Source organism: Drosophila pseudoobscura, chromosome 2 (assembly GCF_009870125.1).
Source record: "Drosophila pseudoobscura strain MV-25-SWS-2005 chromosome 2, UCI_Dpse_MV25, whole genome shotgun sequence".
NCBI classification, from domain to species: domain Eukaryota; kingdom Metazoa; phylum Arthropoda; class Insecta; order Diptera; family Drosophilidae; genus Drosophila; species Drosophila pseudoobscura.
The window spans coordinates 10930507-10944255 of record NC_046679.1 but is presented as its reverse complement, the minus strand read 5'-3'; the positions used below and the strand labels follow the sequence as shown (position 1 = coordinate 10944255).

The window sequence follows — 13749 nt, the reverse complement described above, 5'->3', positions numbered from 1 at the left end:
GGTCTCCACTGGGTAAATACTGAGAGTTTTCGTACTCCTATATACATATGTAGATATTTATTGATATTTTTAACATTTATGTTGATGAATTCTGCGTCATATCCGTACACTTGCGAGTATGTGGGATATATTTATTTCCAAGAACAGATAAATCGCCTTCAGCAATTATCTTTCTATAGGAAAATATATTATTCTACGGCGACGTGAGGCAGTATTTCATATCCAAGTACGAGCTCGAGTTCGATAAGCCCAAGGGAACATAGATTAACTTTGGAATTTAATTAATAATTCATCACCTTTTTCGGTTTTTTCGGCCATAAAAGCCCCCGGAACGAAGCGCCAAGCAAACAGTCTTTGTCACGCCATCACCATGAAATGTAAGTACGATTATATCGACAAAAAATAGTCGTGGAACTATCCAGCATTGTTAATCCTTTGCAGTCCTGTATATGCTGCTGAGCATTTGCATCTTCCTGCTGTGCGCCCCCTGGTCAACGGCCCAGACCATACCCACCCTTGCTCTGCCGGATCCAACACCTCCAAATGGAGCTCCCGTAGAAGGCGACAGCACAAGCTTCCCCGGGCCACCATCCGCATCACCTACAGAACCCACACCCCAAGTCAACACCATATATCCAATTTATTGATACAATATCTGATGATATTTGAATTAAAAATTGAATTGCAAGTTTAGTTTCTTAGTTTTGGCTTAGATTAAAATGAACTGGGATACGGCATGTCTGGCTTTTCACTAAATTGGGATATTTATTGTCCAACATACAACTAGGCGCAGCCATTAAGTTAATCGACATTCTCATAAATTAAACACTACACAAAGTGCACACCCGTTTACATATGCCTCATACTATATATGTAGGGGTAGGCCAAGATAAAAACCAAATAGGTTTCCGTTCTACCATGTTGTAAGCACCCGGCCACGATTAGCTGGTTGCCACGTTGCGGCGAAAGGAGCCACGCACCTGCATCTGCAGCTGTTCGCTGCTGCACTCGTCCCGTCCATACTGTACGCGGTAGGATAGAACGCACAATTAATGGATTGATTTTGATTCATGTGATTCGTGGGACTACTAACCTTGCAGAAATTATGCTCCAGCAGCTCCATGGCAGTCAGACGCTGCTTGGGATCATGCTGCAGGCAATGACCGACAAAGTCATGTCCCTCCTGCGAAAGGCTCTCCGGCGCCTGAGGCTTCTCTCCCATGCCCACTTTGAACATGATTTGGAAATTAGAATCAAATTGTGCCCACGGACGCTAAACAAGCATTAAATAAACAAAAAAATAGAATTATTAAAAGATAAAATATATGTGAATACGTGTATATATGGAAACAAATCAAGGCTTTCCTTTCGCCGCTTCTATTGGATCTACATATATGATATATATGATCGAACTTATGAAATATGTACCCATTAAGATGCAACATTTAAAGTTGTATTGTTTTCCCTAAATCGTTCTTAACTCTGATTTTGATTCGCAAAGATTAGATCCAGTAATTCTTTCATCTGGTAAAAGACTGAATATCTGAATGGAGACGCGCATTGGTTGCGAAACATTGTGAAATAAGCAATACATAAACCCTCTGCTTATCTACAAGTATGTTACGGGTGGTACGGTGGAAGCGCTTACCTTGCCCGAGGCCATCTCCACAACAACACAGCCCACGGACCAGATATCGGCGGCTCGGCCATGGCCATCGCTGTTCGTCTTGGTAAACACCTCGGGCGCCATATAGGCCTGAGTGCCCACATAGCCCTGCAGTTCGCCGGGAACGGTGGTGTGTGCCTGGATCTTGACCGCGGAACCAAAGTCGCCCAGCTTGAGACTGTTGCTGCCATCGACAAGGAAAATGTTGGCCGTCTTGATGTCGCGATGCACAATGCCGTGCTTGTGCAACTCGGACACGCCCGAGAGGAGCTGGGCGGTGAAGCGGCGGGCCACGACCTCCGGCAGACCGGCGGTCATCTCCACCAGAGACTCCAGGGTGCCCTCGGAGCAGAGCTCCATGAAAATGAGCAGCTCCTCGCGGTGCACTTCGATGCCATAGTAGCGCACCAGATTTTTGTGCTTGATACCCTCGAGGATCTTTAGCTCCTCGGCCACGTTCTTGAGGGCCCGTGTCTCGCCCGGCTGTATGGCGATCTCCTTCATGGCCATCAGCTCGCCCGTGTTGTTGTTGACCGCCGTGTAGACCTTGCCGAATCGTCCCTGTCCGATCTTGATGCCGCGATGCCAGCGGAAGTGGACGCTGCGCGCACGGATGTGCACCTTGTCGCACGAGTTTAGGGCCTTGACCTGGCCAATCAGTCGGCGCTCGCGCAGCTGCTCCTCCAGATCCAGGTCCAGCCGATTGACAGCATCGCGCACCCGCTCCTGCCGCAGCGCCAGCGGTGTGCCTCCCGGGGAGGCCGGTGTGGGCGGCGTCTGGGGGACCAGGAGCCGCAGCTCGCCATTGGGACTACTCCGGCAAGGCGTGTCCACATAGTCGGCACTGTCCACGGAACTGTACGCATTGGATGATTGCAGCATGTCCTCTTTGAGGCTGAACTGCGGATGCAGCAGTTTGTTGTATGGCGGCGACTGCAGCGGTGGCGTATTAGGATTGAGCACAATGCCGGCCGACATCGGAGTGCGAGTGGGCGTTCGCGAACGTGAGGTGGCCGGCGACGAGGTCTTGCGAGTGCGTGGCGATGCCTTCTTGCGGGCCACCTTCTCCGGCTCCGAGGTGATGCCAATTACATGCGAAATGCAGCGATCCATTTGCTGCTTTAGCTCCTCGAACTGGCGCTCGTCCAGGTGCTGGGTGATCTGCGGATCGCAGGCAAGAATCAGGAACTCTAGGCCCTGGGAGGCCCAACGCGGCCGCATACCACGCCCCCGTTCGCATCGTTCCATCACAAAATGCATCCACATCTTGGCGTAGGCAATGATGCCCAGGGCCAGGTCCACCGTGTGCGCCCCGCTGTCCTTCTGGTCCATGATGCGCTGCTCGAACAGCCTGATTACGTCCTTGTGGTACTCAAAGCCGAACTTGTAGCCCTGATGGAGGATCTCCCGGGTGCGCGACAGCACCGCCTGCCGATCCTGCTCGTCCAGGTCGCGCATGTTGCTCAGACAGCAGCGAGTTTGGACGCCCTCGATAATCTCGGTCAGCTTGTTGCGGACATCGAGCACGTCCTGCTGCAGCAGCTTGAAGGCCGCCTTCACACCCGAACAGATGAAATCGTGCTGCTGGTTGGCCACATCGTGCTCATAGTGCTCCCGATGGAAGTCCGTGGTCTCGACGTCGCGGCAGAACGTCTTGGCAAAGAAGAGCACCTTAATGGAGCGCTCCCGCTCGACGGTGAGCAGCGACTGCGTCTCCCGGCAAATCGTCAGCAACTGCCACTTGAGCTCCTCGTTATCATCGTTGTCGGCGGTGCCCTCGATCTTCTTGTCCAACTCGACGGAGCGCTTCACCAACCTCTCCGAGATGCTGCGCAACAGCTTGCTGATTATGCCGCAGAACTTCTGCGAGGCAAGGGTGTGCATGCCCGTGATCATCGGACTGATCAGCTTCGTGAACATCCACTCCTTCTCGAGCACCGACTTCTGATTCGTCTCCGGCACGGCCACCAGCACCAGCTGATCAATGTAGTCGAGATACAGCTCAAAGGTCTTGCGCACCGTGGCATCGTACTGATTGAGGATATTGATGTAGCTACCCAGCTCCGACTCGTTCTCAACGAGAGCCGTCGTAATGTGCCGCTGATAGCGCTCACGGTGGGTCAGTGCCAGCGTTAGGCCCTCGCGCAGCTCCTTCATCAGCTGGCCCAGGCTGAGGGGATTCGGCCGGACGGGACGCGTCTCCAGGCGCATGCGCAGAAACTCGTGCATGAACTGCAGCGGAATGCCGCTCAGGAACACAAAGGTGGGAATGTATGAGGGTAGATTAATCGACTGCGCCTCCTCGCTCCAGTATCCGTATGTGCGCAGCTCGATCACCTGTTCGCGACTTATCTGCGGATCCAGCCGCGGCACATCCTCCTCAATCGCCTCAGCATCCAGCTCGAAGTCGTAGTCCTCGGCCCCAGGCTTCTCCAGTGCAATGTGCGCCTTGTAAAGGGCCACATTGTGCAGCTTGTGGAGGAATGCCAGCGATTTGGCCAGCCCGCGACTCTTCAGGACATTCTCAATGAACTTTCGGTACAAGGCCGAGGAGCCATCGGCACCGCTGCCATCGTTGCTGCATGTCCCCAGGGGCTCAACGCTGAATATGTTGATGTCATGCATGGATCCCTTGCGAAATCCATGGCCGTGCGGGCACTCGCTGGACAACTGGCTGACCTCAGTAGAGGTGGATCTGCAAGGGACAGGAAAGGGTAATTAAAGACGTACTGTGACACTCTGAAAACCCATTCACGTACTCATTACTGCTGGACGTCTCGCCGGGCACATGGGCCGCATCGTTGAGCATAAACTGAACCTTATGACTGGATGTGACACTGCCGTTACGGCAGCCCTTGCGAGGAGCTGAACAACTAGGCGGCTTGGCGGAGTCCATCGAATTGACCGCCGAATCATCGTTGTCCACACCAGAGGCGGATGAGTTGCCGCTGTCAGAGGCGGCTTGGCACGATGTCTGCACGGGCCATGAAAACTTTTCATCCTGCAGCCTGCAAAGGGGTACATTTGCATGAGCATTGGGATCATCTGATATCCTTTAGCGCTATCACTCACCTGGCCAAAATCATGCCCAAAATACTGAGCTTCAGTTTGTTCTGCTTGGTAATGTTGTACCACAGGCACATGGACTTGATGCGCCCCACAAAGCTCTGCGACTTGTATATGGGGTGCAGTGCGCCCATGGCCTGCGACGAGGGATATAGGGCTTCGGCGGCCTCCAGGCGCGACAGCATAGCCTCCACTTCGCGCAGCGCCAGCTCCTGATGTTCCATGCAGTCCTTGCAGTACAGCGACATGCAGCCCTGGCACAGTTTGCTGGGCAATGGAGCTGCAAGGGATTGGATAGATGATTCTACGAGCTATAGAAAAGATTCTTCAGCTTACAGCTAGCATTGGAATTGCTCTCGGAATGAATCCCACTGTCCAGGCTAATCAGGCTCGGCTCACGGCGATACCGCGGCTGGAATTTGTAGCTGATGATTTGGGTGAGCAGATCGGAGACGCCCTGGCGGGACTCGAAGAGATACTTGTCCTGCTGCTCAACAGTGCGATCGGCCTGCCAGGCCTGCAGCTCCAGCCATATGAGATCCTTTAGCTCCGTCTGCCAGGTGTGCTCCTCCTGCGACGGCTTGGCATCAGGTCGGTCCACACTTCCCAGCTTGATCAGGTTGGCGAACGTCTCGTGGAAGTCCTTCCGCTTGCCGATACCAACCGACTGCTGCTTCCCATGGCCGCCGCTCAGAAGACCTGCCGGCAGCTGGGCGGCAAAGGCCAGCGGCGGCGCCGACGAGCGATAGCCGCTGGGTCGCGAGGACACGCAACGATACCGATTGCAGCTCTCCACCACCTTGGAGGCAATGCGCAGCGGCAGCGGCGCCGGCATCGCGTCCGAGCTGAGTGGCATGATCTTGTCCATGGACTCCAGGGGATGGGCGCTCTCGTGGAAGCTGCTGCCACGAGGCGGGGCCACGGCCGTTGCGGCCAGCGAGTTCTTCATCTCCCGCTCCGAGTCGCGCAGCAGCGACTGCAGGCGCTTGTCCGTCCGCTTGTTCTCCTCGTTCACGAACATCTCGTTGAGCAGGGCACAGTCCATGGTGTTGCGGCGCAGGACCCGCGATCGAGCCATCCGCGACATCCCCTTCTTGGGTGTCCCGCCCACGCTGGCAGGCAGATCTGGGGAACTAAACGAATATCAATTAGTAAGAGAGTTCCATATGGCATTCCCAAAGAGATTATGACGATGATCATATTGTTAGTGGATGCACACACCCAGCCACATCGAGAGTGCGGCATATGGGAGCATATGGAGGGTCGATTTGAGGGCCCAATCCAATTCCGTGCCCGCATAGCCCGGACGCAAACCCTTATCGGCCTTGAGGCACCATCGACATCCCAACAGTAGATAGAACCTGAATATCTGTGGCCAGATTTTTGGGCAACAAGGGTATCTGCTGGGTAATGTAATAAATGTAGCCACTTTTCGAATAGGACCAAGGCTTGTTGACAGCCACGAATTTCCCATAATCGAACGGAACGAGGAAGGTGGGTGGTCTGTATTGGATCTCGAAGATTACAACAGCTAAATGAACAAGTGCTCGACGGACTGCCTTGTGGATGAGGATGATGGAATGGGAATGGGAATGAGACGGATCTGATCTGGGCATTTACTTACGCCGCAACATTGGACACCTTCTGCTTGCGCTCCCAGTCTCGATTCTTGATCTTGAGCCTTGTGCGGGGCGGTGTTGTGCCAAATTCCGCATAGTGGGCGGCCAGCTCATCCTCGGATGCCATGTCCTCCTCGAGCGCCCCGATGCGGGCATTGGACATTTGCTGTGGCCGCGAGGGCGTCTGTTTGACACGGTACTCCACTCTGCAAGATGGTGAGAGGCAAAGGAGAGAGGCAGAGATTTAGTGTTTGACCAACACCGACTATCTAAAGCCAAGGGCTTGCCCTAATTGGCCGCTAATTGGGACCAGAAGCAGGTGTCGCACGCAGCCTAATCTCCGATGGGTTGGGGATGGGTCCATCCCCATGCAAATGCGTTTATCTTATCGCACGGGGCTGCAGACAGCCGCTTGTCACGCCCATGATTGTGGTTTAATTTGAGGGCAGGTTTGATTTATTTCATCGGCTGACAATTATTCTGTTTCCTCTGATTGTCGTCTCTCCACATCGCAGCACATACTTTCATCAGCCTATTTCATGATTTCAGTTTGAAAATCGTGGTATTACTTACTTTTTTCGACGCATTTTTTGCGTATAAAGCTGGCCTTACGGCCCACAGTTTCAGCAGCACAGTTGCTCTCAAACTTCACGTGCGATCACCGAATCGCAACGGAACGACAGAGACGGTCGTACTCTTTCGCGCAGAGGTTACGCTATCACTGGGAGGGTGAGGGGGGGTCTGGCTGGCTCCCAGGCTGGCTATTACTTTTGAATAGTACTCTGTCCCCCCTAAAATTTATGTACATCTAATTGTACGGCTCAGCTCCACTCTACACGACTGTGACAATGTGTAAAAAAATAAAAACAATAAAAAGCACAATCGAAAAGTAAATAAAAATTACATGCGGAGAGAGGGAGGGACTCCGGAGAGTGGCGAACTTTAGACGCGAGCGAAACGATGACTGGACTTTGTGGGCGGGGGGGAACTCTTGGCGACTCTTGATGCGATTTCTGTTACATGTATATGTATTTATGCACTATCTTCAGTAGTTTTATTGTTTACTGTTTATCAGCGCACGCAAAAAGGCCACAGTTCTGACGCCTCTTTTCTTCCTTTGGGCGCCGGAGGAGGATTTCATAACGCGCGACATCCGTCGGGCAAAGCGAAATGCTGCGCGGGGGCAGGCAGTCAATTTATTAGCACTTTTAACAAGAATTTACCCCATCGAGTCGAGTCGTCTCTCGTCGATATACCGATATATACTATACGTATAGAGTACGCGGCGGTCGAGTCTATGGTGTATATCGCGTGTACTCCCGACGATGGCGTCGCGTCTCGAACGACTGCTGCCGAGTGCCGAGTGCAAACGGCGGCAAACTAAACGCACGAGCGCCCCATCGGCACCATCTGCCCAAGAGAGTGTTGGAGAGAGTTTGAGAGTAGTTTAGTGGGTGGTGGGCCAGCGAGATAGAGAGTGAGGGAGAGTACGAGAGAGGGAGAGCGGGAGAGCGGCCGCCGATCTGATCTGTTTGCCATTCGTTTGTTTTCTGGTTTGTAATTGACTTCGCGCCTGCTGGCGAACATTTAATATTAATTTATTGAATTTTATTATGTACGCGCTCGTTACTTAATTAGCTTTGTTTACCCCACACACACACAGTGGGTGGTGGACGGTGGGTGGTGGACGGTGGGCGGTGGAAGGTGGGTGGTGGAAGGTGGACTACCAGCTGGTAGTCTGCCTGCGTGCCACAAATCGAAGGGAAAATCAATTCAAATCGATTCAATCAAGTGGCTTCGAGTCATAGGCATTCCCTTTCCGCTACGTCACGTGACTTCCAGGGCGTATTCTTGATATACAACACCCTTTCGTTACACATACGCACTGGGGGCATCATTCATGAGGCATAACAGCGATCGCCATGAGTAATGGATCAATTTCCCCCTCAGCCATCACTCACCCATCACAACTGGCATTCGAGTTGGCCCTTCCTGTGGCTCAGTTCGAAGAAGGCCAGAAGGCTCATACAAAATATCAAGAATATTCAACATTTTAGCAAGAATCATCATCATATCGATCCCACAGAAACGATCGATCAGACAAGGGTATCAAAAGCTTCGGCTGCCGTTGGAAGTATTATTTTCGTTCTTGTTATTTTTCTCCTCTATTACATTAGAGCCAATAAAACGATCACTACCACTGTCTGGAGTAAACAGAATTTTGAGAAACACACTATTCGAAAAGCCAAAAAAAATACGGCACGTGTGAGTGTGCGGGGCATGCGGAAATGTTTTCCGTTATGTATGTACACGCCGTAGTTATGCTTATCAGACCAACTGATGGTATCACCGGGCATGCCCGCCGATTACCCACAGAAGTGTGCGAGTTGCAAGTTCAAGTACGAATGGGGCAAGAGCGTGGAGAGAGGGAGAGACCTCGCTCTTTCGGCCAAGTGTCCAACAAGAGTTAGGAAAGACCTTCGGGCATTGGAATTCCATTCATTCGGGCAAGGGACAAAACAAAGCTCCGGGTAACTTGAGAAGAAAGCGAATTTGATTTCAAAACAGAATTGCCCGACGGCCGGATGGCCGGACGGCCCGACGCTATAACGAAAGAGGTTACAAAGCAGAATGTGCAAGCGCACGTATTAAACGCGTTTTAACTGGTAGTCAGTCGTCGTCGTCGTCGCCGTCGCCGTCGCCGTATCGTGTCTCCCTCTCTCTCCCCACAGCAAACTGGTATGCGAGGTGAAGAAGAACAAGACGGAGATAGAAGACGGCAGAGACGCAGCACCTTTGCTGCTGGGCGGGGAGGAGCAACGCAACGCAACGCGGGCGAGCAGGTGCCAGCCAAAAAAAAATCCAAATTTATGTTTGGCGTGATTTTACCGCTAACTGCGTAGAGACATGCGACAGAAAAAGAACACAGTTTTCCCGGGAATGCCATGTCTCATCCGCTGCTGCTTGCCGGAAAAATCAAATCAAATTTAAACAAATTATGAATAAGCACCTAGCGGACACCCAAAGAGCGAAAAAAAAACGGTAAAAAGAGTGTGCCATGGATACATACATATGTATGTGCTCTTGTGTGTGTGTGCGTTGTCTTATCAGGCAAAAGCCAGCGGCGTTATCAGCAAATGTCTCGGAAGACTCAACTCCCCCTCGAATGGGGTGGTTATGATAAATGTTCACACACATAAAAGCAGTAAGCAGATCACGGGGCAGAAGAGTGTGTGTGGTGTGCATAATTGTAATTGCGCCGCTCCCTCCGGCCAAGAACAAGAACAACACAAGGTATTCAATTTCCAGCAAAATGCACAATTTGTGATTTTTTTTGTATTTTATGGCTGTCTTGCAATTTGTTAAAAGTCGACTGGGGTTCGTTGAGCGGCGGCAAAACACGTTGTTTACGTTTTAACAATTAAAAAACTGGTGAAATGCGCTTATAAATGAGAGCGAGCGAGCAGGACAAGGAGAGAGGAGTGGAGCGAGAGAAACCAACACCAAAGCTGCTGCCGCAACGTACATTTGTACATAACATTTCTTGTTCGCTTGGAAAACCCTGAAAAATTCCACTACTGCCGGTTGCTTACCTTGCAACATCCTCATCCACGCTGTGCTCGCGTCGTAACCGCAATGGGGGCACCGGCGGTGGGCTGGTGGTAGTGGTAGTGGTGTCTGCACCATCTTCATCCTCCTCCTGTGCCACTGCGGCTGCTGCTTTGTTACTTCTAGCCGGCGTCGTTGTCGTTTGCAGCTGCAGACTCTGGAGGGCGACGTAATCAATTGTGCGCACTCTTCGACGATTGTTTGACATTTTTGCAGTGTTTGTTGTTGCTGCTTTTGTTATTCTTAGAAATCTTCACACACATATATATGCATACATATGCATATGCACACACACACACACACAAGCACTGGTAGCACGCGCTGCTGCTGCTTCTCTGCTGTTGTTTTTACAGTTGCTGTGACTGCTTTAGCCGGATGATAATCAGATTTATTTTAATTTAACTTTCACGGCAAACAAACACACAAATGCGGCTACGCATACGGGCGGCGACGTTCATAACGAAACCAAAATGGGTCTCAGCTTTGAAATCGTTCAAATTTGTTCCCGAACACGACCCGCAACCAGGTGACGCGTCTTACCTGGCCAAAAAAATACAGTAATCAGCGAAGAGAAGAGAAGAGGCTTTGGAGCTCTGATGGAGCGGCGCGGCTCCACTCATATACATAAGTTCGAAACAGCTGTTTCCCTAGCGGTAGCCAACACTGTTCAGTTTGAAATCGATGAGGCGCAAATATTCCTTTAAAAATCCACATTATTATTCATCAATATGCATACATTCCTGGTTAAAAGAGGAGAGGCTCGTTGAAACGTCTTTTAAATTGGGGTCTGCACGGTTTCACATGTATTTGCTGCTGTCTACGCACACAAACGCACATAAGTATCTAAAAACTATTTTCGCAGTCAAGTTCGAATTTTGGATATTGCTAACCAGCACTGCAGTTACAGTTTCAGATTGATTGGGCGCACTAATATATTCCTTTCAAAATCCACTTTATTGTTTAACAACTCCTAAACTGTGCACAAAACTAACAATTTACAGCAGTATCAACCACACACACACACACACACACATGCATGCCAAGGCAATAATTAAACACGATTTAATCACTATAGTAACTGGTACGATGGTAACAAATTGAAAAGTCTAGAAAAAGTTCCTGAATATGCGAACGACGGCCTGCACCCAGCGGGGCACTGCCCGCCTAACAATCTCCCTCTCCGCCGTCTGAGACAGATCATAGAGGCGATCCGCCTCGGCCTGCAGGCGCTGGCTCAGATCCGTGTTGGTCGTCACCAGGCACACCTGGGTCTCCAGATCGCGATTGACCGAACGCTCACCGAAGTTTGAGGAGCCGATGAGCGTTAGATTTGGTAGACGAGACTCGGGCAGGTAGTACCACAGGCCCTTGGCGTGGTACGTCCAGCCGGGCTTCTCGTACTCGAAGAAGTTGACGCGATGATTCTGCTTCCGACGCACCAAGCTCTCGTAGAAGCTCTTTGCTATCAGGGTGTATGCAGCCGGAATTCCGCCGGCAGGCCCCTTAGCGCCCTGGAAGCCATTCGCCTGTGGAAAACGATTTTAAGAAGGAAACACCTCGAAATACAGTCTCGCTTACGTTTGGATGGGCCATGAGAATGCTGCACTGCGCGAGGCACTCGTGCGTGATGGTGTCCATGTATTCCTGCGTCAGGTTGAAGTAGCCGGTGGCCAGTTTGAGGCGGGAGCCGGCAATGCAGCTGGAGAGCAGACGCTTGGTCACCACACTGTCGTGATGGATGCCAATCTGACCCATCTCGAGCAGCGGGAACACCCAGGTGTCCGCCCGCGTCTGCAGGTCCCTGACCTGACTCTGTCGCTTATATGTCTCCTGGACAAAGTCCGATATCCGCTTCCTGGCCAGCTGAATGAACTCCTGCTTGGTGCCCTCGTAGGGAAGGATGCGCCAGTTGGGATGCAGCCCCTCTGTGGCGTCTGGGCTCACGGCCAGGCTGAACTCCTGCACCCGCCCAATTAGCTGCGCATAAAAGTCCGCCAGGGGCTTATCTTCGATTAGGATGTAGCGGTCTTGTCGGTTGGTGAAATAGTCATTCGAAAGATTGGCCCCGGATATAATGACCGCATCGTCGAACAGGTAGACCTTCATGTGCTGCAGGCCCAGGAGCTCGTTCCAGCGCGGTGGCGCCAGTCGCTTAGTCATCCCCCGAAGATCTGGCGTGTGGTAAAGGGACAGTTGGACCTGCTCTTTGAATTCGCGGACCAGCGGCATTAGCATGGACTTGGAATTGAGATCGCCACGTGTACCGCGTGTGAAATCCAATAGCACGTTTAGGCGCAGCGACGACTCCGACTGCAGGCTGTGACGCAACGTCTGGACAAAGGCACTCTCCAGCTGGCCCGTGCCCAGGTAGAGGCTGGCCAGCACGATGCGCTTCTTTGCCTTGGCAATTCGCTGGACCAGCGTATCGTAGAAGTGCTGGGGCTCGTGTATCACATGGATCTGGTCGCCGCGCAGCGGGAAGCAGGGCGCCAGATTGTGTAACCAGGAAAGACTCTCCAGGGCCTGGGATCCCGCAAAGCCATTGGTTAGCAGGTGCGGTGCCTGTTGCAGGCAGCCCAGAAAATCCGTTTGTGCGGCAGGACTCAGCTCCTGGCTGAACAAGCGGCGGAGATATAACATTATTCCAGCGCGGGGTTTCTCTCGTAACGTCTTCGCGGACTGCCTATTGATATTTGGTGTGCAGTAGCTGTATATGCCCCTCAGACATTGTTCACTGTTCTTTGACTCCACTTTTGGCCCCACTTCCATTCATCGGAGGGCAATTTAATGCAGAAAAAACTTGGAATTTCACCAGACAAAAATATATCTAAGTTTATCCAAGTGATAAGTGCTGGACAGCGTGCGTCAAACAGCTGATTTCAAACGGACCTGAAAGAACGAATTAGTTCGCGAACGACCTAATCAGTAAATTAAACGAAACCCAACACTCACACTAGCTTGCTAGGGTTTTAAGTTTGACCTTTTTTGGTTAACCCATATATTTAAAAAAATCCAAAAGGGGAGTACTTAGAATTAACCAATCTTGTAGAAAATTTATTCATTAATCCTATCAAATTATGTGGGCATAGATAAAGGCCCGGTTAACAACATTTAAATCCTTGTCGCTCACATTCAAAAAAGTTAGATTTGGCGCCCACCACTCGGTATATTTTGAAAATAAGACCGAATAATTCGGTGCTGTTCTGAGGGTCATACTGTAGACACTGGTTTTCGCCGCATGCTAAATGGTATTTTTTTGTCAATTTCATCAATCTATTAATTTAATTTTCAATGTTATATAAAAATCCAATAAATGCAAGTATTTCGAATTGGCCAATCATGTGTAGAATTGATTCATCAATCGTATAAAACTGAGTGGGCATGGCTAAATGTTCCATATAGATAGTATTATTCAACGGAACAAAGAATTGGTCGTTTTTTGAATCGAATTTGAGTTCGCCGCAGTTCGCCACAATTCGCCGCAGTTCGCTGCAGTTCGCCGTAGTTCGCTTTAGCAACAATGAGTCTCATTCCATACACAATGTTGCGGCAACATTTACTTGAAACCCGTTTTTTGGTCAAAATAAAATACATAAAGGTAATTAAAAGAAGCAATCTTGTAGAAAATGCATTTATCTATGGGATAAAGCTAAGTGGGCATCTATATAGCTTGAAATATTCGATTTTGTAATAACCGGTTCACAACAAATGTGTCCCATTCCATACACAAACATGTTGCTAATTCCATGCACACATACCCTGGGGCAAATGGATGTTATAGAATTGTGA

General features: G+C 50.7%; 3 protein-coding genes across 7 annotated transcripts; 1 reads left to right on the top strand and 2 right to left on the bottom strand.

The window, feature by feature from the left end:
- The first annotated feature begins 306 nt into the window (after positions 1–306).
- LOC4801338 (uncharacterized) lies at positions 307–693 on the top strand. The gene is made up of 2 exons (XM_001358412.4): positions 307–377; positions 442–693. The coding sequence occupies exons 1-2, from the start codon at positions 371–373 to the stop codon at positions 645–647; spliced, it is 213 nt and encodes a 70-aa protein (XP_001358449.2). The 5' UTR covers positions 307–370; the 3' UTR covers positions 648–693.
- Positions 694–741: 48 nt separating this feature from the next.
- Mekk1 (mitogen-activated protein kinase kinase kinase 4) lies at positions 742–10552 on the bottom strand. Of its 5 annotated transcripts, none has more exons than XM_015181706.2 (9): positions 7256–7732; positions 6925–7191; positions 6357–6557; positions 5069–5865; positions 4739–5012; positions 4426–4674; positions 1649–4361; positions 1094–1273; positions 742–1022 (listed from the first exon to the last, which is right to left on the bottom strand). In XM_015181706.2, exons 2-9 carry the CDS (start codon positions 6936–6938, stop codon positions 942–944), a joined length of 4509 nt encoding a protein of 1502 aa, XP_015037192.2. In that variant the 5' UTR covers positions 6939–7191; positions 7256–7732; the 3' UTR covers positions 742–941. The 5 variants fall into 5 exon arrangements, with proteins under 5 accessions (XP_015037192.2, XP_015037193.2, XP_001358448.3 ...); XM_015181707.2 differs by having other exon boundaries at positions 7575–7732; XM_001358411.4 differs by lacking the exons at positions 6925–7191; positions 7256–7732 and adding an exon at positions 9945–10552.
- Positions 10553–10893: 341 nt separating this feature from the next.
- On the bottom strand, positions 10894–12872 carry PGS1 (Phosphatidylglycerophosphate synthase 1). Its single transcript, XM_001358410.4, has 2 exons — positions 11539–12872; positions 10894–11486 (listed from the first exon to the last, which is right to left on the bottom strand). Exons 1-2 carry the CDS (start codon positions 12727–12729, stop codon positions 11067–11069), a joined length of 1611 nt encoding a protein of 536 aa, XP_001358447.2. The 5' UTR covers positions 12730–12872; the 3' UTR covers positions 10894–11066.
- Positions 12873–13749: the final 877 nt, after the last annotated feature.